Source organism: Phlebotomus papatasi, chromosome 3 (assembly GCF_024763615.1).
Source record: "Phlebotomus papatasi isolate M1 chromosome 3, Ppap_2.1, whole genome shotgun sequence".
Taxonomy (NCBI): Eukaryota; Metazoa; Arthropoda; class Insecta; order Diptera; family Psychodidae; genus Phlebotomus; species Phlebotomus papatasi.
Window position 1 is genome coordinate 13,508,361 of NC_077224.1, and position 25,191 is coordinate 13,533,551.

Below are 25,191 nucleotides of genomic sequence, written 5' to 3' on the forward strand. Positions count from 1 at the left end.
AGAAGAAATGAAATAAAAGAATGTAAGCTGAATTCTGAAGAAATTGTATGGAGCTTTCGTGTGAAAAGCTCAACTTGGGTGGTGCTAATTTCCTCATAAGGTGTGTGCAAATGAATTTGGCCAACTCACGAACTGTCTTTCGGGACGATGTTGCATTTAATTGAAGAGGTCATATGTTCTCACACTAATTGCACCATATCAATTAAACTTGAGGCTTTCCTTAGCAAATTAAATACAATTTGCACCATGCCACAGATATCTTTTCTCACATCATCAAGAGTCAATCTATAAATAAAAACTTTCTTGAGGTTGAAATTCAACTCTCGAGATTGATTCTGAAGGTGGATCAATCCACACGATTCCCACGGAAAATTTTTGGTTGTTGGGCAAACGAACTTTCCAATAACATCACAGAAAATCACTCAATGTTTAGACAGTGTTCTTAGACTGAAGTCTTTAGCTGACATTTCCAACCATATAACACTATGTTTAACTTTGTGAACTTTTAACAGATTCACTCCAGAATTGCTTTTCTCACACCAGAAAAAGCTCCCCTTCCCAAAAACAACACACAACTCACATTCAGCATTCGGCAGGATGGTTAGTTTGTGCCGAGATATTGACCCAATGGAGCAAGAATTTATCTACAATACAGAGTCCCCCATTAAATATTAGCGAGATCGTGAAAGCTCTCTCACAAAAAGCTCAACAATAATTTTAAAAGGCTTCACGAGACTGCTGGGCGCGCACTTTTTCATCTTTCTCTCTGGTTCTCACTTTTTCAAAATAACACGGCTTTCAATATTTATTCGATATTTTACGATTTCGTGCTACCATTGCATTTCAATAAAGTTCATTCTCTATTTCATGCTTTTTTTTTTCTTCACAATGCACCATCCAATGTTCTATTTCGATTTATAAATGGGGATTTTTAACACACGGAAGAACTTTTGCTGAAATTTCAACTGATCCCATTTTCTTTCTAGCACTTATTCATTAAATTGTAAAATAAATTCACCAAGAAGTTTGCACTTTAAATGCATTTGTACAAATAAAGTGAATTAGGGAAGGATGAAAACACGAAAATAAATTTATGGGAAATGGGGATTATTCTCAGGGATTATCTTAATTCATTGATGTATCTCTGCAGAGAGAAAAAAAATGAATAAACTCCGTGGTAATTTATCACAAGCAACTTTTCTCATTGGAAAGCTCTCCAAGACAACTCCAAGAAAATTCTTGTATTACGAAACCACTTTCCTTTCATGATAATTTGGTAAGTCATATTCAGTTTAAGCCTGCAAGGGTATTTAGTGAAGATGTTTCGATTGTAGAAACTTACAGCAGAAAGTTGTTTTAGTATAGTTTTACTTATTATCAATAGTTTAATACAAGTATTTGGTCTTTGGAATTTTTGTAAACCATAAATTCAAGATAGGTAAATAATTTATTTATCACAGTAATGGTTTAAAACTAGGGGAATGTAGGCGTGTTCGCACAGAGTGAACCTTCAGACGATGCAAATTTTCTCTTTGTTTGCAAAGAGCTAAGCCGTCACATCTTACCCATACGATACTTGATTATTAACCTGACAAGACGAGATGAGAAATAATAAACCACCTCTTTGCAAACAAAGAGAAAATTTGCATCGTTTGAAGGTTCACTCTGTGCCAACCATGCCCACATTCCCCTACAGTTTATTCAGGATATGAATACGCAGCGTTTTCTACACTGAGACAAATCCAAAAAAGTTAAAATAGCATTCCGGAAATGTTAATTTTACCCTACATTATTGATCTGAAATCGGTGTAAATATTATGCATCTTAGGTGTATTATGGGTTAAAGTTACCCATTTTCATGTTAATTTTACACTTAAAGCTGTGTAAAATTAACATCAAAATATGTTGATATATTTTTACACCTAAAAAGTGTTAAAGTTAGGAGGAAAAAAGTTAATTGCACCCTCTTTTTTTCTCAGTGTACGGCCATCGCCGTCTTAAAGTTATGGCCAACATGTAGACTGTAAACCATGGAATACTCCTTTACGAATTGTATATTCCAGTCGTGTGTGAAACATGAATAAGTATAAATCATGATGTGTAAAAGTGTAATAGTGGCTTGTGAGAACGGATCTAGACTTTTTCACTTTTATCAATTTTTTGAACGACAAACTTCAACCTACAAAACGTTTTGAACAGTTTACAACTTAACTTACATAAAATAATGTCAAAATCATTCTTTAAATAGTGTAACCAAAATTGTTCGAAACGTTTTGTATTCTTGATGAAGGGACATCATATTCCTGAAACATAATGACGAATAAAAATTAAGGAAGCGTAAAAAGTCTTGATCCATTCTCACCAGCCACGTTGCACTCTACTAAACTGTACGTAGTCGAAAAAACTTATACATGCAATTTGCTCAGGTCCTGATCAAAATCTAAAAAGCCAAGATCTCTAAAGTTAATCTTCTGAAAGTCAAAATTCCGAAAATCAATGTTCAGTGAGTCAAGATCCCGAAAGCCAAGAATCCATAAAAAAAATCCTGAAAAGTGAAAATCCTGAAAATATAAATCTGAAAACCAGTATCTAAAAATTCAAAATTTTGAAAGCCAAAATCAAAACCAAACTTCTGAAAGCAAAAATCCTGAAAGCCAAACTGTTCAAAATCCTTAAAGCAAAAATCGAGAAAGTCAAAACCCTGAAGGCCAAAATCCCGGAAGTTAAAATCCTTAAAGTCAAGATCCCGAAAATCAAATTCTTCAAAGTCAAAATCCTGAAAGTCGAAGTCCTGAAGATCCCGAAATTCAAATTCGTGAGAGCCAAAGTCCCGAAAGTCTTTTTCTTGAAAGTTAAAATCCCGAAATGCAAACTCCCGAAATCCAAAATACTCAAAGTTAAAATCCCGAAAGTCGAACTCCCGAAAACGAAAATCCCGTAAGTCAATTTATTGAAGTCGAAATTTCGTAAATCAAAATCCTGAAAGCCAAAATCTCTGAAGTCAAAGTTCTTAAAGTCAAGATCCTGAAAATCAAATTCTTGAAAGACAAAATCCCGAGAGTAAAAATCCTGAAATCCAAGATCCCGAAATTAAAATTCTTGAAATCCAAAAACCTGAAGACCAAAATCTATAATGCCAAAATTCTGAAAGTTAAAATCCCGGAAGCCAAAATCCTCAAATTCAAAATCCTGACCTCAATGTCAAAATCCCGAAAGTTGAACTCCCGAAAACCAAAATCCTGAAAGTCAAGTTCTTGAAAGTCAAAATTCCGAAAGTCAAACTCCTGATAGCCAAAATCCTGAAATTTAAAATCCCGAAAGCCAAAATCCTGAAAATCATACTCCTGAATATAGATAGTAAATTTCATGAAATTTCATGTTTTTCCGCTTATTGTAGATGGAGACCACGGTGAAATTTCATGAAATTTTCCATCTATACTCCTGAATGTAAAAATCCCTGATGTCAAACTCCCGAAAACCAAAATCTACAAAGCTAAAATCTCGAAAGTCAAAATCCAAAATCATGGAAATCTAAATCCTTAAATTCAAGATCCCGAAAATCATATTCTTGAAAGCCAAAATCCTGAAAATCAAAATAATGAAATCCAAGATCCCGAGATTCAAATTCATGAAAACCAAAATCCAGAAAGACAAGATTCTGAAAATCAAAATCCTGAAAGCCAAAATCCTGAAAGCCAAAATCCTGAAAGTCAAAATCCTAACCTGAATGTCAAAATCTCAAAGTCGAACTCCCTAAAACCAAAATCCCGAAAATAAAACTCACCAAAACCAAAATCCAGAAAGTCAATCTCCAGAAAATCAAAATCCCTAAAATCAATATCCTTTTGTCCTTTTCAAATTTGGAATAGGCCACTATGTAAAATCCTTGTAATAATTGCAAACCAACTCGTAAAGAAAATTTAAATCATTTTCAAAGATACTTATTCTAATCCGCTTCTACGTAAAATTTTCTGTAACTAAGATTTTCAAGATTCATCTTAGAAGCTTTAAAATTTAAAATGATTTAAGGATGTTTTACATATTCATTTCAATTTTATTATTGTGCGATTTGTTGCATTACAGATTAAATGCTTAAACAAATTTGACACTTTAATATTGAAGAGCGTTATTTTCTTTATCAGGGAATGTGAATCAGCCTTTATAGGTCAATTTAAAGATTAAACGTTTAAAGATTTATCTCAGAATTTAGGAGGATAGTAGAACAGAAAGCATAAATAAGTCTTTTCGCAAGGACAATAATAACATTCTAAGTTATATTTCTTATGCAATTCAGTGGGTCAAAGCTTCCTAAAAGCAATTTGAACCCAGGATATTTGCAGGACAGATCTAGTACTTCACCATTCACCCTTTGATAATGTACCTCTGTTTTACAACAATCTGAATAATCCATCAAATCTTAAGGAATAAACCACATTTTAAATTCCTCTACACTGTATTTTTTGCCCGTAATGATAATCCTCATGAATTATGAGTTTTTTGTTTGGAAAAAGGTCCAAAGGAAAACTTTCCTCAGAGCTTACCGATTCTCTCTCTTGTAATTTTTAACTCTTCGCTGATGGAAAATGCATAAATTGCTGTCAGAGGAGTTTTCCACCCGATAAATTTCCCCCTATCGGCTAACAATGGCTCAAACCGAAGAGATAATCATAATAATCTCAATGACATGTCATCTATAAAGTGTAGCAAGATAAATGGGATCAAATGAGGAGGTTGTGAAGTGGAAAAATAACTTCCGGGCATGAGTATTTATCAAAGAAGAAAATCACAAGAAAATTCACTGGATTTATGCAATCTTCCTCTTGTTTGCCAAAGTATTTTCCGCAGTTTTTGCAACAATTTGTGTAATTATTTTCATTTTTTTTATCTAAATAAATTGCTGATATTTATCTCAGTCAAATCAAAATTCATCAAATTTTAATTGTTATGAGAAATTTATTAAATATTTTACTTATTTGGACAATCATTTAAATATTGATTAAATACTAATAATAAATATTTATTGGCTATTTGAACTTTGTGCAATTTAAAAAGAAATTAATAACTATACGTAACTCAAAGCATGCCAAACTATCATATTGTTGATTTTATCCATTAAATACGGTACTGTATAATTGAACAAAAACAAATTAAATTTGCTCAGAAAATAAATAAATAAATGAATATGCCCAGCGAGCACCAAATGCTAAGCCTTTTCAAATCATCTGAAAAAATATATATTTTCAGCTGAGTTCTTCTAACCTTGAAGTGACACTAGCGATCGCAGCGGCAATTAGTCAAAATTATTCCTTTTCCCCAATCGACTGAGAGACTTTAATGAACTTGGTTTTTGTCTTTGCTGAGGTTGCCGGGATTGAGTAGAAGCTAAATGTAAACCCTTTCCATTATTACAATTTCATGATTCTTACAATAACCACATTTGACATTAAAAAATAAAGTAAAAAAAATTAATTCGTAAAAATTTTAAAAAATAATATTTTTAATGTATTTTGAATAAGATGTATTCTTCAACCTTTTCCGACCAATTTAATTTTTGTATTGTTTAATTTTATCAAAAAATAAATAAACAAATATTATGAATTCATTTACAAAAAAATATATATAATACACCTAATAAAAACCGCATTTCCAAGAATTCTTATCCGCTTATTTCAGAAAATTAATAATCAAAGAAATTCTTGGGAATTTTTAAGATATTTTAACATTTTATGAATTCTAAAATCGAGAAATATTGAAAAAACACTTCGGAAACTCATTTAAATACTAAAAGACTAGGAACATATGAAATTTAGAGCCTATAATCATTTTCATTTAATGGTACAGTCGAGGCAAAATGATTTCCAACTAATTGGCCTATTTTCCTGACTTTGAAGGTATTTAAAATCTCTCTTTTAAAAAATATTAACACGTGTCTTTTTAATTTAAAATTAAATTATCAAATCGAATAAATTTCTGATTTACAAAAGAATATGTGCAGTATTAAGAAAAACAATAATTTGTTAATTTGCTATTATTAAGTATTTTTTTTGCGCACAAATACGCTTCAGAAAATTTATAATCCAAAAATGTTTTATTAGACCAATACAGTATTGGTCTAATAAATATTTTTCTAATAGATTTTTTTGTAGTAATTTTTAAAACCATCATTGAACTTACTAAAGGGGAGCCACATATATTTTAATACGATTTTTTAATGCTTCTGCAACTTTGTTTACCATAAATAAGTTAAATATGTAGAAAATCCAGTTTCGCGATTAATTACAATAGTAGTGATCGAATGTGAGCATAATACATCGATGGCTGTTTCAGGAAAAATGCCAATATTTAATTGCGAAAATTGAGAAAAATATGCTTTTTTCAAAAGAAAAAACATATTTTTCATAAATAATGAATAATTTTATAACCCCCGACTGAATATTTCCTCAGAATAAATTTTTTTTTCTCAAGAAAATAATGACGCAATTTACTAAAAAATGCAGAATTTTTGGTCGGGAGTATGTTTAATACTCCTATTTGACCATTCTCTATAGACAGCATACCGCAGCATAAATCCTATAACAATATAGGTAATAAAAATCGTGATTATAATATCCTCCAAGTTGATAAATAATTTCAGGGGAAATTCCAAGTTCATTTTGAGAGAAAAAGAAAAAAAGATGAGAGAGAAAATCTGCTAAATTGTTTCCAGCGCCATCTACCGACAGTGTTTAGTTCTGCCATCATCCGCCGCGAGCGCTAAACAGTGCCATTTTCATGTATTTGCTTTGCACTTTTTGTTCGAGAGCTGCTGACTGGTCAGCAGACCGATTCAGCAAAAATGCTGAAAATGCTATTTTTTATGCTAACTGTGCTCGCTGGGATGATAAAGGATCAAATTAAAACTTTAAAATTAGTAAAATATTTACACAAGTTTTTGCAAAACGAAAAAAATGGAAAAAATCGAATTGTCCGAAGCTTGAGTTTCCGAAGGTAACACGCTTTCCCCATTCAGAATTTCTGAAATAAAGAAATCCATTAACATTTATAACAAATGTTTAGCTTTAAAATTAAGGATTACTTATTCTGATTTTGTGGCTAATGATCCTTAATATAGGGGAGAGCGCGCTACCTTCGGAGGATTTATGCTTCCCACAAATCATTTTTTGTTTCAATGTGTTGTAAATTAATTTGTCCCATTATAATATTATATTTTAATATCTAATCCCATGCCTCAAATTTTCAGAAAAGAGCTTTGGGTGAAATCCATAAAGAACATAGAGAAAACATTGAATTGTCCGAAGCTTGAGTCGTCTGAAGGTAGCGCGCTTTCCCCTACTATAAGATAGATTAGTCAATACTTTAAGAAATTTTTCATTACTACTTGAGTTCAATTCTTCTAAAACTTGGCTTTTTAGCTTGAAAATTTATCAAGATTTATTACAGTGGAATCAAAGATATTAAGAGTCGATTTAAATGTTTAAGTTTAAGGATTTATCTCAGATTTGTGGTGATAATCTTAAAGGGAAAGCTCATGCAAATATCTCTTTAATTCAGCTGATTTTGGTATTAGGCAATATCTGGAACACAGTACAGAAAGTCAATTTAAATACATTAAAAGTTTGACTTTTTTAATTTTTGTAATAACTAAGGACTATAAATTTTTATTCGCGAAATTCAAACTGCTTTAACATCACTGGAAACATCTATTAAAAGTTAAGAAGTTGTCCTATATTTTGTTGCCTTTTAATGATGCATAAAAGTAAAATAATAAAAATATGTCGAAACTTTTCTTAGAGAATTTAATGCAGCTGTGTGCTTGGCTATTATCGGTCAGATTGCAAGTTTTGTTTAAAGAGTTTAAATAACAAAACCAATACCATTTCTCTCGGCATTCAGTCAAGGAATAATGAGGAGCGTTTAAGTGGAAAAGTCATTAAACATAATTTTAATTCCATTAAGCATCTATGCCACTTTTAAGCATCTAATGAATGTTTTCAAACGAAGTGCATTAGCATCGCAGGAAAATTCAGAGAAATTCCTAAAAGTCGTTTCAATTAAATTTCATTCAAAAGGGAATATAGAGAATAAAATGAAATGTATTACATTTCTATTTACTGTGAATGCATTGAAAAAGCTTTCAGCAGACTGTTAAGTTCTTCAATTTACAGCGAAATATCTTTGAAATAATTTATTTTACGATATATTCCAGGAAAAGAATTATCACTGATGAAATAATAATATTAGAGTTAATGGAATAGCCTGCACTTATCATTGCTCATCAAATCATCATGACTTGGTGAGCATTAATTTTAAATGGTAAAATATTCTGTCCTTTTTATGCTCTACAAATCCTCTTAATAGGATTATTCATTTTAACGTGCCACTTTGGGAAAACTCCAATAAGATTTATCTATAAGAAATTACTTAAATTCACAAATTTTGAATAAAATTAGTTGCTTTTAAACTTTAAACTAATCCTGAGAATGAGTCATGGGGTTTTTTCAAAATATTCATTATGCTCAAAGAATATTTCGTTTGTGTCATTTTCCCATTGAAATATTTCCAAATATTTGTCAAAATATCTCTTATATCAAAATTAAATCGATATACTAGCTGAAATAATTTTGCACTGACTATAGAAAATGGACCAATATTAAAATTAATACCACAACAAGAGATAAGTAGTATAAATAATGTCAAAAACAATAAAATATTATCTCAACTTAATAAAATTCACAGAATATTAATTTCCGAACATAAACTTTATTCATTATTCACTATATAGATTTTTTTAATACTTATTTAATCACACAGAATAAAAAAAAAAATTAAATTCACTTTGATTTTATGTAATTGAAAGACAAAAGATCGTTTAAATGTTTTTGCAGTGCTAAATGAACATGAAAAAATTAAATGTCGTTTTCACCGATTTTTGTCGTAATATGATTTTTTTAAAAATTATTTGTGAACCTATTCAATATCTTATATTTAGCTTTACTTCTAATTTTTTTTTTCTAAATTAAAATAGTATTTTAAATTCCTCTTATTTTATTAGTGCACCACAAGAAGAAAAATTTATTGACGGAATTTGTAACCGCTACTGAAAAATTGTTCAAAATGCAGATACGACAAGAGATGACGCAAACTATATATTTTTAATAAAGTTTACTCAGTTTACTCTTTTTAATTACTTGATTTAATTACTCATAATAATCGCGAAACTAATGTTTCTTTAAACAAATCCTCCATTTTCAATAAAATAATTAAAATAAATAAAATAAAATACTTCAATATGACTATAAACACAATTTCAATAATAAAAATCCTTTAGAATATGAAAAAAAAGCATCTTTTTTAATATATTTTTGTCGACAAAAATTAAAAGCATACATAAATGGTAGGAAAACTGTGCCAAATTTCGAACATTCACCTTATAAGCTCTATAATTCTAATGTATAATTCTAAATGTAGTACTTCTACAAAGCAATTTTTTCTGGAAGAACAATACATTTCGAGAAACTTGTTGTCCGAAATTCTACACAAAGTGTCCGAACTTTCCCAGAGAGCAATATCTGTATTATTATTATTATATTTGTTTTCTCGAAAGTGTCTTTGAGTCCATTAAAAAAACGAATAAAAAATACTGACATTCTTTGGTAGCTTCAAACCCCTTTGCAGAATTTCGTACATTAAATCTCTTGTTTTTCCTGAACTCCTCCAGAGATTTTACCGCGGAATTTTGTTTATAAAGACGACGTTATTTTTTCTTGATGTCATACGATCCGTAGAAATTGGAAGAATCTAAAAATAAATGGAATTTTGAAAAAATAAAACAAGTGTCCGATATTGCAAACTCAGAGAAATTTGGCAAAGTTTCCAAAAATGCATGCAGATAGTACACTAGGTCCCGGGATTATGCACTTCGGGATTATACACCTTGTTATTATGCATATATAATTATGCATGTTTTGTCTACCATTTGTGAATTCATTTTTCAAATACACCTTAAAGTATACCATTTAGTGACCCAGGAAAATTGAAAACACAAGTTTATTTTTCGGAAAAATACTTCAATTTCTTTGATTAAGGTAAAACTTTTGAATATTGTAATAATTTATTGAGGAACACAGGGCAAAAAGCACAATTTATCAATTAATTTCTTTTGAGCAGTTGAATCTTCTTATTCTGATTAATTTTACTCTACATGGGATTCGTCTTACGATTGACTTAATCAAAAGAAACCTCCTTCAGATATGTAAATTTTCTGGACGCATAATGTCATTTCGTGCTTTTTTCGGTCCCGAAAATATGCATAATCATAGGATCCTGTGTAAGGGAAAGTGCCAGTACTTTACGCGGTCCAAAGCTTCATAATGACTAAATTTCTCCTATATTTTGCAATAAATGTGACTCCGTAATATATTTTAAAAACAGGACATTTTCCTCTAATTTTTAAAATTTAGATGCGATGTGTGATATTTATTGAAAAACATAGGAATAAATTAGTCATTAAAAAGCTTGAGACCGTTCAAAGCATGGGCACTTTCCCCTAAGTAAAATAGTTGAAAATCGATTGGTTGGAATAGCAGACTTTTTTGACTTTTGCTCTTTTATTCTTCATGCCATTTCGAAGACGATTATCCTCTTCATCTACAAATCAGTAATGACAGTTTATGAAGTTTTCATTTCTAATTTTTTTCTTAATTATTTTTGTAAACCAAACTTTGTAAAATTCATGTAAAAATTTTTAAATTTAGTATAAATTTGAAAAATGTAGTAACACTGAACATTAGTTTTATTGTCAAAAATTTTGTGATATTATCAATATAATTTATAAATAAGTCGTTTATGAAAAAAAAATCAGTAATGGTCTGAAGAGCGAATATCAAGAAACGTTTCTTATTCCGTCCACTACCTGCAACAATCTAACCAACCGATATTTTATTCTAAACTAGCTAATTACTTTACTGATTTAGGACTAACAATAAGAAGTATTAATGTGAACAAATTAAAAAATTATTGGAATAATCATGCGAAATATTTTGTATTATAAATAATGCGGTAATTGTGCCAAATTCGGACAGTTTGCAATATCGGACACTTATTTTTTTCACAGAATTTCATATTTTTTATATTTGAATTTCGAAAGGTTAAACAATTCCAAAGTACCGAGAAAACGTGCCTCTACGAACGAGATGTTGCAATAAAATCTCTGAAAGAATTCCGGTGTCCGATATAGCACCCATTGCAAAATCTACAACTTTATTAAATTTTAAACGCATTATAAATAATTAAAGGGAAAATAAAAATGACAAACTTTTAAAAAGAAAACACTCCTTCGAAATTTCCTGCCTACGAATAATGTAAATTTTCTTTTATTTTTCCTAAGAGACTTACACATTTCCATTAAATATTAGTTAGCTTATAATAAATTATTGATTATTATATAATAATTATGTGTAAGTCTCTTAGGAAGACTAAAAGAAATTCACATTATTCGAAGGCATGAACGTTTGAAGGGAGAGTACTTTCCCCTAACAAGAATTTCAATTTCTAATAAAAGTATTACACTTCGAACTTAGAACTTTGGATCTGAAAACGCAAACTTGTCTCAAGTTTTGCGCAGCGAAAACACAGCGTTTTTTTTAATCGGAAATTCGACTTTATAAGACAAAACTTATAGAAATTTATAGGCATTATAGGGATGCTTGTCGACTGAAGAAATGGTCCGGATAGTCTAAGTTGTTTAGAAATAAAAATTAATGTTTGGTGATACCCCATGTTTGGTGGTGCCCCAGTTTCCCCTATACGTAATGTAAGATTTTTTTAAATGTATACAGTGCTAAATTATAATTAACCAATTTAAACTGTAAAATATCGCATAACTACTTCATGATTATTTCAGTGCACTGTTTTGTAAAACTCTCCGAATTTCCACAGACTATTTCAAAATAGAAAATAAGATCTCAAAAGCTGTATCCGACTCGTTGTTGGTATATTATGCGAAAAAGGAAAAATCTCTTTCACAATTTCCTGGAATTGTGTCAACTTGCAGAACTGTGAAAAATTCATTTCAATTCAGCTCAATGCATTGTGTGAATCCTTCAGGAAACGGATTTTCCTCTTTCAATTAAACCGGAGGAAAAGTCACAGAGCAGAATTTTTCTCAAACCACTTTTGCCATTGTGACAGAATCAGGCATGAAATGTCATTGACTATCAATCATGAGACATTTTATTGAATACTATATCGCAATATATTTGAAGATAAATAGAGTGTGAAAGCTTTTGGATATCTACTCCATTTCCCATAGATTAAATACAATTTCGAAAGCTCCAGATGAAAATGACAAACAATATTAATTGGCTGGAGATGGTTCTGTCCAACAATATGCACCTTGATTTATTAGCAGACACCCCCAAAATGGGATGCTGCAACATGGAGTAAATACGATAAGGCAGAAATTATTTTATTCCCTTATTTAACCATTTGTTCCATTTTTTTTGCTTGTTCCATTTATTCTAGATAAAGCATTACTGCAGCATTTGTCTGGGGAATCAAGTCAATACTTGAGCATCCTAATTGAGAACAGCGTTTCGTATGAATAAGTCCGCTGGGATAAGAAAGCATCTACAAGACCATTTCTTTGGCAAGCATCTGCAAAAAGCTTCCCATGTTTTCACAATCTGACTCCATTATTCGGCACAATGAGCCTTTCCGGGGTGGATGTTGCTCGTAAATAACAATAAATGTGTTTACGCGATTTTGAAAATTTTACCAGTTTCCCGTCAAGCGTCCTATCTTTTGGAGACTTGTTCAAAAAGTTTTGTCCACGAATGCGATGCAAGTGATTGGGATAGAGATATAACATAAGATATTATTCGAAACTTTTAGTGCATTCTCGTTGAGTGGAGCAAAAAAAGCTCCCTCACGAAAATAACAAGACCCCTGAAAAATGACACAAATACCACTTTTAAAGAGTTCCAAAAGCTCTAGCTTTTTGGATGCTATGAAACTATAAAAGGAAATGGCGAATGAGAAAAGTTTAATTAACATTCTGTATCCGCCAAACAATACTCTATGCAAAATTTATTTTATGGTATATGTAGGAAAATTTTGCAGATAAAATCCTTAGCGAAAAATTAGAATTTGTATAACACTGGAAATGGGTGGTAAAAACGTTCTTGCTTTGCAGAATGCTCGAACTTTCAGATATTATACCCTATATTATTTCTTTAAGTTCATAAAGGTTAATTACCAGTTCACAATCGCAATTTGAATTGGTTTAATAATTACTCAAAATACCTCAGGTATAATCGGAAAAAAATAATGGAAAAAACTTCTGGGCTTAGAACCGTTTTTATCTGGTTCATAAACAATTGATATCATTTCATATTTGTAAGGGATTCCAAAACCTTTCCAATGAACCCAAATTTTCCCGAATCGGATGAGGAATACTCACAGTAGAGCCCTTTTAGCGGTTAACCTTTGAAAAAAGTTACAATTAATTCTACTCCTCCTACCAACGACGCTGCGGTGGTGGAAAATATACAAAATATTAATAGTTTAAAAAAATGATTTATGTTGAACTATCTGTAAAAGCATTGACTCCAATAAATCTCTTTTTTTTGTGAATTATATTGGTAATGTTGTTTGAAACGTGCGATATAGAAGAACCGAGTAATCCTTTATCTGTATTGTTTATTATTCCCATCACTATAAATGAGTTATGCTTTATTTTTTAGTAAGAGTATATTTTTTAAAATAAATCTTCGTAATTTCTTATTACTTTGTAGGGGAAAGCGTGAATTTTAATGAATTTTGTCCATTATGATATTAGGGGAAAGTACTCTCCCGTTCATGCCTTCGAATAATATGAATTTTCTTTTATTTTTCCTAAGACACTTACACATTTCTATTAACTATTAGTTAGCTTGTCATCAATTTATTGATAATTATGTGACAATCATATGGAAGTCTTCTAGGAAACGTAAAAGAAATCCACATTATTCGAAGGAATGAACGTTCGAAGGGAGAGTACTTTCCCCTATATTTTAATAGCTAGATCAATGCCTTAAATTTCTAGAAAATAATTGATTTGTTCGTAACTTGAGTCGTACGAAGGTAGCGGGTCTTCCCTTTCACAAAATACTTTAGATAAACAATTGAATAAAATGTGCAATTTGGAAAGAAGATTTGTGTTAATTCTTTGTTTTCATCGATATATCTTCCTAAATAAGATAAGAGCTTAGATTATTCAAGAAATCTTTAAAAATTGTTCTCCAAGAATCAAGGTAACCAACAAAATCTTAATGAATTTTCTTGAAATAAAATCCGTGGAAGAGTGGTAACTTAATAAGAAAATACTTTATAGGGTTATATAGGAGTTCCTACCTATGGACCTTATACACTTATGAACAGCGTGCAAAAATTTTAAGTTCTTGCCTAAATCAGATTTTCAAAAATAAAAAAAAATCGGTTTATGATGTAATTGTTGCACGGATGATATAAAGTCTCATATCGGAACATGTTGGAGCATCCTTCCTCACTAGCCGCCCGGAAAGGAGCCCCCATGGCACTATTCCAAAAGCCGCGAATCAATTCTCATATCTTTAGGGTTGAAGTCCGATTGAGGAGCCGATTCTTGTATGTCTCTCGGGGTAATTCCTGCCCGGTAATTTCTGCCTGATACCATGCCTCTAAAGTTAGCCGTTATAGCACCCCTCAGAGTCACCATCACAACTAAACAGTGATTGTTCCCGTTGGCTTATAAGAGTCTTTGTCAGGACTGGCCTTTCTCCTTCCAACTCCTCTATCAATAATCCTACTACACGATTAACAATTTTGTGATTTTTCGAAATCTGTTTTAGGTAAGAACTTCGGATTTTTGCAAGCTGTCTATTAGGGTATAAGGTCTATAAGCGACGACTCCACTATAAGGTAATTTGATACTAATTTGTGAAAACGATGTTTTATTGTAAAAAAGAAATACAAAGAATACAAACAAACGTTTTAGTTTATAAATTTGGCAAAATTTGATACACTGTCAATGAAAGAACATCCTTTGACAAACTTTTAACAAACAATATTTACACACTTTTTCTTTCGGTGTTACAGAAAAAAATTTATCTTTAAAATTTTTACAAAATTTCGTAAAAGTGGTAAAATATTTATCAACGAATGGTTCTTTTGGAATAAGCAATTTGTTGAAAATTTGTCTGAAAAGTTATTTTCAAAATAAACAAAGTGTTGGTCATTTATTTGTCAAAGGTGTTCGTCATATTTTTCACAAAGCTTATCCTTTTAACAAACTTTCAACTAATCTATAAAAAATTTCACGAACTCATTCTTTTGAATTACCAGAGGAGAAAAACAATTCAAATTCCTCATAAAATAAGCATAAATAAAAAGATTAAATAAAAAATAAAAAATAAAATAACTAGGACTAGTTCTTCGGCAGAAATTTTGTAAAGCAATTTGTTGGAAATTTGTCGAAAAAGTTTCATGTAGACAAATTTTTGGTGTTTGATGTGACAATTTTTTAAAGGATTATCCTCTTGACAAACTTCTAACAAAATAGTTTAGCAAATTTTTCAAATTAGTAGAATAATTCATCTTCAGAACCTAATTAATTTTTTTGTATTTTTTTGGATTATTAAAGTTTGTAAAGTTTTCTCAACTTTCTCTGAAGGTACATCTTTTCGACAAAACTTTGACAAACAACAACCAAAAGTTTTCCTTCAAATTGCTTCATGTTCTTTAACCTTCAAAAGCGTAATAGATATTGTAGAAATAAGAACAGGTGAATTCGTGTACAATTGGTCGACCTAGTTAATCTAATAGAAAAAGTTTGTAATGCTTGTTTCCAAAAAATGATGTTCCATACATTTCGAGAGGTTATTTAAAAAAGTATCTTACCTTTGACACTTTTTTCAAGTTCGAAATCGATGAAATTTTTTTTTACAAAATTTTAGAAACATCTTTGAAACGATTTCATTTATTAGAGTGTTTTTTTTAATTTGATAAAAACTTCGAAAATCAAATCAAAAATCAAATTGGAAACTGACAGAAAAATGTAATTTTTACGTTATTACTAATGACGTAAAAATTATCTTTTTTCTTAAGTAGTTACATGGGTCGTAGAGACTAAAAAGCAGAATATTTTCTTCAAATATTTCTTCTAAAATAATAAATAATTTATTTAATTCAAGTCGTAATGTTATAAAAATAGAGTATTTAAATTTCTGAAATTTTATTTAAAAATTTTAAAAATTCAGTCCTTAGAACCTGATTTTCGTAGACCTTTTAGAGAAATCTTACTTTGCGATGCTTACGATTATGTTGACAAATAATATGTGAATAATAATTTAAAAAAAAGTACCATAATTAAGCTTATATTTCCTAAAATTTTCATTTAAAAAAATGAACAGCTGAGATCTTGGGTGGAATGATATCTCTTCGACACTGTAGAATCGATAGTATCGATAAATATATATCTGTTGGATTAAGTGAATGTCGACTTTTTACGGGATGTTCGGCCTTTTATTGCGACATTCTCTGATGAGAGAGATATGACAGTGTTGATAAACATCAATATTAATTAGAGGAAGTGCAGCTATCGTTTAAAATTTACAGAATTGACAGTCGATAGTATCGAAAATAAGTTATTATGTCACCCCTGACCTTCCAAAACATTTTCGGAAAATGCTAATCGTAACTGTAACAGCACTGACGTAAGACGTTTCTTGAGAATCAATGAGTGCGTCCCATCCTGAAAGAATAACCACCCCTGACGCACCCGGAGGGAGTTTATCTCCTTGATTCTCAAGATACGTCTTACGTCAGTGCTGTTACAGTTACGATTAGGATTTTGGTTTTGGGAAGTCAGGGGTGACATGATAACTTCTTTTCGATAGTATCAACTGTCGAATCTGAAAAATTTAAGCGATTTCTGTACTTTTTGTAGCGAATTTAAATATTTATCAACAGTCACATTCTTTTAAGAACGGTACAATAAATGGTTCCACAGTATTTGAAAATCTGTCATTCACTAAATTTAAGAGATACAGATTTATCGTTACTATCGATTCGATAGTATCGAAAAGTTATCATTCCACCTCAGATCTCAACGGTTGAATTTTTTAAATTTTTAAATGGAAATTTCAGGAAATACAGTCTTAAATATTGTACTTTTTTAAATTAAATATTTCACTATTATGTTGAAAGATTTTAGAGAAAATATTCTGTTTTTTAAGTCTCAGTTCAGTTGAGCTAATTTTCAAAAAATATTTATAGGGATTTCAGAGGGATGTCTGCCTCTGCGGTGATTGCCAGTGAAAATGTCAGTCACCTTAAGATGAAAACACTTTTTTGGTTTTGCTCAGAGCTTTCGATCCTGATAAGGATCTTCTTCAGTGGTCAACTAAATTGTGTTTCCAGAGTATTTCTTAGGGAAACACTTCTCTGGAAACACAATTTAATTGACCACTCAAGAAGATCCCCATCAGGATCGAAAGCTCTGGGAAAAACCAAAAAAGTGTTTACATCTTAGGATGACTAACATTTTTACTGGCAATCACTGGAGACATTCCTCTAAAGTCAATTGCGCCAGTTCATCGTTGAGAGAATTATAAAGATTTCTTTTAAATTTCAAGAATGGTAATAAGCTTGGTTGTATTAACAAAGCAATTTTGTTAATCCTATAAATATTTCAATTCAGTGAGACTTCTCTTTCCGTTGATTTCGCAAATAATGTTCGCCAAGGGTGCAATGCAGAATAAATTTCTTGTGACGTGATGAAATTTTTTTTGGGGAGTTGTTTGGGGAATAGTAAGAGACTATGAGGATTTTCTTACGGTTCACTGCGTCCTTCCGGTGTTTTTCCATCACCAGAAGTATCTCTGTTGTGTCGGCGTCGTTGATTACGGGTATCATCGCCAAGACCATAAAGTCCAGCAACAGTAGCCATTGGTCAGTCTTGGGGCGGATTCTTAGAGTCTCAACTCTCAAACCTCCGTCAGCCCCGTCTTGATCAATATTGTGTCACAGACAATTTCACCCCTTGTCAATCACTCACACCCCATCGCTTCCAACTAGCCATCGTCTTTCACTGGACAATGTGCAAATTTGCAGCATTTTAACCCATTCGCATTGGACACTTTCCGTTGTTTTTCTGACCAAGGCGAACAGTACACCACCACGGTAAACCTCAAGAGAAATATTGTATTGTAATGAGTTTCTGTCACGAACACTTATTTCACTGCCATGTATCCCACTGGTCAAAACATCCTTCTTTATTCTGCAGCACTGCAACACACGATCCATTCTCACGGACCTTCACTGTTTTTGCTCTAGCACCAGTTGCCCAAACTCCTGACCCATCAACACCATCCGTCCAAGAAAATGGGCGCGCACACCCGACCAGGGGTACCGATGAAGAATATTTATTGCACAGTACCCGACAGATGAGGAATAACTTCACATTTTTAGTCTTATACCCTCTTGATACCCCGCCTCAGTACAAACTCTGCACATACGATAAGGGAAAAAAAGAGAAAGAAAATCTCATTGGAAAAAGCATTTCTTCAGTTTTTTTTTCTTTCATTTTGAGACGCCATTGAGTCTCTTGTGCCTCGTGTTGAGTGGATATTTTCTTTTCCGCGAACAGACACAAAAGTTCAATTGTGTCTTGAACAGAATAATTGATGATGCCATTAACAGCTTAGTATTTGGGAGGAAAATAGAAGTACTGACACTGCACAGTTCATTAAATGCTATGCTATAAACGAAAATTGAGTGGTGGTCTATGGGGGTTGGATGTTAAACTTATAATTTAATCGAGAGCAAATGTCATTACCAGAAATTACTAATCCATGACGTTGTAGCTACGATATAGCAATGATTCGAATTGATAACATCTTGACTTAATTGGTGATTTTTTCTCTAATGAAATCACATTTTTTTTGCCAAATTACAAATATATAACTTCTAAAATTTTACTCTCATCAATTTATAATTAATATAATGGGCAAAAACTGATCAGATCTGAAATGACCACGATTTAACGATATAGAGACGATATAATTACGATTTGCGTGTAAACTATTTACTCTCAACTCAACTCAACTTACTCATCTACCAGAGGCTGCTAATTGGTACAGAATACACTAAAGGCTCTACAGTGTAGACCGGACCTTGGCATTAGTAGCTCCAGGGGCTAATTGTCAGGATGGATCCACGGAATTTATGGCATTTGCCAGGATAACCGATGCCGTAGGACAATTTCGGATGGCCGTCTCCTTCTGACTATTATAAAGGATGTTCATGGTATTTGAGTTACAGTACAGTTTCTTAAATTTGAACATTTGGGGGGTGTAGATGACATTTCTTGCTCCTCAAATTAGAACAATATTTTCAAAAAAGTAACGGAATTCATGTAAAATCCACTTTTTTAAATTAAGGAAAATAACTTTACAGAATTTTATCAATGGAATTTGTTGTTTAATAGGTAAAATTTGTTGAAGAAATTAATATAATACGACAATATTGAGGAAACACTAAAAAAAATAGTTCTAATTCAGACTCCATGCAAAATTTGTTTTACATAACCTCATATTTTACATTTTGAAAGCAAACTGTCATTCAAGTTTGAGGAGTTCAAATTTGAGGAACTCGACTGTACCTAGTTCGAGGTCCTAGCCCAGAGATTCGTAGAAAGGAATGAGATTGTCCTTACAGTCCAGTTTCTTCGTGCTCTAATATAATCGTGATCCTCATGAATTTATCTGAATTTTCAGTGTTTAACTAAAACAAAATTGTGAACTCTTGCTCTAATGGTGACGTATTCCGAGAATTAAAAAAAAACATAAATACTTAAGAAGGGAAGGGTCACTGTGTAGTCAAAATGACAGTATCAATGACTAACCGAGATAAGTACCTCTTTTTTAGTTTGACATCTTTTTCTAATGAATACCCAAGAAGTATTTTCTTCCCTATACAGTTTAATAGGGCAATCGATCTATGAGGAAGAAAATGCTTATTGAGTATTCATTACGAAAAGATGTCTAACTAAAAGCACCCTAACCTTTGACATTTTCCTGAATATGATTTTAATAATCATGTGGAAAACTTTTAAGTCAAATTCTTAGCTTATTTATAAATGTAACAGTGATTGACCTACATTTATTAGAGTTAGATCTCCTATGATATTTCCAACAATCATTTATTAAAAAAAGAAAACAATGCGTTTGAACTTATCCAGAGAGAAGGGTCATTGAGCTCCATTTTCTGGGTCAAGTAAGAAGGACACACCCTTATCGCATAGCCAGGGATAACAAAATTATCAAATTTTATAGGATAAATATTCTTAAGAACCACTAAGAGTCAGTCAAGGAGTAATTCACAGCCAATTAAAGTGACTCGAGTTCCCGGATCCCAGAAATATTACATGGGTTCCAAAAGTGTCTTGGATTTTCTTAAAAACATATGTTTTTAATGTCTGGAAAATGTCTGGATTCCCCAGGTTCCCTGAGGTCCCTGAAAAATTGAGATCCTCGTGCGGGTTTCCTGAAAATGTCTGGGTTCCCTATGAGTCTTCTGAGCTCCTTGAAAAAAGTATGGCTTCCCGAGAATTTCCGTAGGTATCCTAAGTTTCCCGTGAGCTCCCAAAAAAAAAAAATGTTTAGGACGCCCCGGTGCCCACAGTCCCTAAAAAAATGTATGGATTCCCTGTGAGTTCCTTATAGGTTCCCTGAAAATTGTATGGCTTTCCGAAAAAAAAATTTAGTGCCCCGGGTTCCCCGCAATATCATTAAAAGATATATGGGCTCCTCGAGTTAACCAAATTGCTCGGATTCCCTGAAAAATATCTGGGCTCCTCAGGATTCCTAAAAAAAAATGTACCGGTTTTCCAGGTTCCCTAAAAAATGCTTAGGTTCTTCTAGTTTCTCGTCGATTTCTTTGGTTCCCTATGGGTTCCCTGGGTATGAATTCTGAGATTGTGAGTTTATCACATGATAAATTCATTGATCTGAGATCATCCTAACTAAGTATTTCAAAAGACCTATCATGTAAATTCTAGGATACCGTGGTTGTTTCACTTGAAACTTTGTATGATAAGCTCATGAAATAGTCACAAAGGGCGATCTGAAAGCTGTAAATTTATCACTTGAAAAACTCATAAATTTCAGAATTCACCTCCTGGCAAGGTTGGCCCCAGCCCGAGTTCCTCAAAATCATATGTACCTTGTAATCAATGTGGTCCAAATGAAACATTAAATATTTTGAATTCTAAATTGGAATAAGATAACACAAAACAATGACAAACAAATAAAAAAACCCAAATTCCATTTTTAATAAGAACCTTTCTTTACAAACATTTATTTATGCATTTTCGTTTGTCGAACAAAACTTTACACACATATGACAAAATTTTACGAACACTTATTTGTTTGTTTACGAACATTTACGAATAAATATGTGTGAAAGAACGAAAAATGCTCGTCAAGTAATCATGTTACAAACAATGTTTGTGGAAAAAATACAATTTGTTACAAACTATTTCGTTAGTCTCCCGTAGGAATTAACAAACATTTACGAACTATTTTACGAGACATATTTTAGCTCAAAACGATAATGTTTTTTATAGCTTAGGAAATTTAGTAATATTTTATTCAAATTTAATAAAGTTTTTGAATAAAATCCTGGGAATTAGAAAATTGAGAACAGATGCCAGCGCCACTCGTGGGAGAAAACAGTGCCCTCATGCGACCAAAAAGTCTATCGCGTTAATTTGTCCTATGAAATTCGTTGTTTTTTTAATCCGAAAGTTTCTGCAATTTTTGTATTAATTAAAATCCTCCTGTTTATGAGATTGGAATAAATTTATTGTTATAAAGTAGTAATTTTCACCACATTTTAACAAAAAAAATTGATTTAACAGTAGTCAGATCTTGATAATTTTAATAAGTAAAAAAATCTCTATAAAACCGAGTCATAACCTAGTAATAATGGCTATTTACTATCAAAATGCTTAAAATATTTTAATTAAAAAAAACAATCTTATGGAATTTCAAAAATAATATCTGTTGAACCACTTTTAACGTTCTATTAATAAACTATGTATAATTGGTATGAATATCATGACTTATGAAATTGAACTTGAAATATTTCGAAGAAATAGAAACAGCAATAACCGCAATTTGAGGATTCCCACAATATCACGAAGGCGGGAGAGTTCAATTCCAAACGGTCTCATTCAAATGGACAACTAAATGGAACATTGTTCGTTGTTCCCTTTGTCTTGTCCGAAAAAATCGATTTACCCGCAACCCTCGTAAACATTTTAAGTGCGAGTGTGTGGAAATATTTCAATAATAGATTATTCTCTAGATTCACGATGCACCTTCAAAGCTAAACAGTGAAAAATTGTGAGATGGGCATTGTTTTATATGCAATCATCACGAATTTGGGGCACAAAAGCACAAAATTTTCCTACTGTACATAATTCTCATTTTTTTTTCTGCCCTCTCTGTACTAACAACAACCCCTTCAACAAACCCAATCAATATTGCCTTTTGGAAGTCGTGCCAGAACACGGAGTACTTCCAACATTTGGAGCTGCCAAGGTGGCAAAATGTGTGTGTGCGGTAAAAATATCAAAGTCATAAATCATAAGCTATAATTTGCTTATATATGCTTCTCGGTATCTTTTTATAAAACTCAAACGGAAAACTAACATTTTCTAATATTAAATTTATCCCACGAAAATTGAGGCCTCGTGCTACTGTCTCTGAGTCAGGGGGCTACCTTAAGGAACAACTCACAAGATGAAAGAATTTGGAACAGTGACAATTTTTTTTTAATAAATAGAAATTTGAATAAAAATGCCAATGCAATGCTTTAAAAAATTACACTTGGTTGGTTCTATTTCAAAATTAAAAGAAAAATTAAATATTGGCAGCTTCAGAGAGCGTTCTAAAATTCTATACTTCTTGCCAAATTCTTAGAAAACTCTCCTTTTGCTTAGATAGAGTGTATCCTATACCGTCTTTTAATTTTGATGCGAATTCATAAGTGGCAATTTTAATTAATAAGAATTTTTGACAGCTGTCAGAGTTGCTGTTAAATTGATGTTTGACTTATTTCTTTCTTAAATTAATTAAAAAACTTAAAAAAATATTTAAACAGTATTTAGTTCATTCAATCCTGTTCGAAAACTTGTTCCTCACTTTCATCTGGCAAGAAAAATTTTGACAGGTGTCAAAACGCAATTTGAGATTGCAAATACTTCTTATTAATTCAATCTAAAATAGAAAAAAAAACTACAATAAACACGATCTAAGAAAAATGATATTGTCATATTTTTGGTATATATGTGGCCGCTATAAATCAAATCTTAAAATTTATGACATTCTTTGACATCTGCCAGTTTTATGGTTGCTTTTATAGTGACATTTGGCTTGATTTGCTGAACATAACTTAATAAATTGACAATTGAGTAAATTGTGTATTAATTATGTCAAAATATTAATTCAAACGGCAATTTGACATAAACGAGAAGTTTGACAGGTGTCAAAGGCTCTCATATATAGGAAAAGTCCTTTGGGGATTGATCAAAAACAGATAAAAATATGATTGTTACATTTTGCTGATGCAGTCTGACAGTTTATTGCTGTCATATTTGCTCTAGAAGTCATCAATTGAAATTTGCTGTGGTTATGACATCAGTCAGGCTTACAACTGCTGTCAAATTGACGCATGGATTAATCTTGTGTACAATTTAATACAGTAACACTCTCTACATTGTTGATGCAGAATATTAAATCGCGTTCAAAATCTCAATTAGAACGTCCGAGTGACACTAAGTAAGAAGAAGCGTGACAGCTGACACAACTTTAAAAAGTTTATGACAGCTGTCAAAGTAACAACTATTGTAAAATTGTCGTTTGGTTTAAGTTTATGAATACAATTTAACATACAAAGAACTCACTACACATCGTTGTTTTAGAAGATTTAATTACGGTAAAAATCTCAATTGAAACGTCAATATGACAGTGAGAAGAATTATGACAGCTGTCACAAAAATGATAAATTTCTAACATTTTGTACCTGCTATTCCAAACCGTTAAGATACCTTTATATTGAATTTATAAAATTTATTCATTAAATCAGCAAATATTTATTGTATCATTATCGTTAATAACATAGCTAAGAGATTTTTTCTGTGAAAGTTTACTGATATCTCTGAAAATATGAGAGCCTTATAAAACCTATCAAACTGCTAGACATCTAGACCACAGTAATTGTTTATTTTTTAATTAATTGTGAACCTAGTTTTGTAAAAAAATCTTTCTGGAACGCTTATTACCAAATTTATTGTTTTTTCTTTGCTATTGATTTTTTTAATTTTATTAAATTGTTATTAGCTCTATTTTTGAACTTTATCGTGGTTGTGGTACAGTAATTATTACTAAAATATAACCGAGAGATTCCTTCATAGTCCTTTGAATTCTTAAATATTTTTACTGAGAAAGTTAAAACCGGAAGTTAAAATTCGGAAGACAATTTGACAGCTGTTAAAGTTCTATTTGTTTCACTTTTTGACGTTTATAAACTTCTGGGTTGTTATAGGCCCACTCGTTGCTTTCAATTAATTAAAATAGATAACTAAGGAAATAATATAGAAGTCATGAAAGCATTATGACATCTGTCAAGATTTCGTTTTTTTTTTTCTGTGAATATTTCAACAGCAAACAACATTTTCTGAAGGTAATGGTTTCCTTGTTTTCTTAAAGACCTAGTCGTGAATTTAAATTTCTTTCTTAATTTTATAATAAAAATTTTAGAAATGAATTAAGCAGTGTGACACCTGTCAAAGATTTTTCATAAACTTACGTTTCCCTTCTATTTTCTTAAGCTAATACAGTAGACTCTCGCTTATCTGTGGACCCTCTGTCCGGGTGACATAAAAACGTCCGTGTGACAGTTGAATTTTAAAACTTTTGTTGACATTATTGTCCTCATTTTCAGGTTTTTTGTTAAAGCAAATGTGCTCTGTCTACTGTAATTCTTTCTCACTGTAACTTTCTTGGATAGTACGCATGTTTAGAGAGAATGTTGATGCAGTCAGGTCAGAATTCACTCCACAAATTTCCAATGTAATCAAAAAAATCGTTGGATTTCAAACAATTTGAT

General features: G+C 31.5%; 2 protein-coding genes across 14 annotated transcripts in view; one reads left to right on the plus strand and one right to left on the minus strand.

The window, feature by feature from the left end:
- The window catches only part of LOC129807789 (potassium voltage-gated channel protein Shaker), a 345,833-nt gene that overhangs the window by 128,176 nt on the left and 192,466 nt on the right, over positions 1 to 25,191 (minus strand). For 2 of the 13 annotated variants that reach the window (XM_055857281.1, XM_055857279.1), the window contains exon 2: positions 17,853 to 18,523. The exons of the other annotated variants lie outside the window; for them this stretch is intronic. In XM_055857281.1, the coding sequence (XP_055713256.1) occupies positions 17,853 to 17,965 (113 nt within the window). In that variant the 5' untranslated portion in view covers positions 17,966 to 18,523. The remainder of the gene's footprint in view (positions 1 to 17,852; positions 18,524 to 25,191) is intronic. 13 annotated transcript variants of the gene reach the window in all.
- Positions 1 to 25,191, plus strand: part of LOC129807792 (uncharacterized) — an 802,905-nt gene that overhangs the window by 96,669 nt on the left and 681,045 nt on the right. The gene's annotated exons all lie outside the window — the stretch shown is intronic.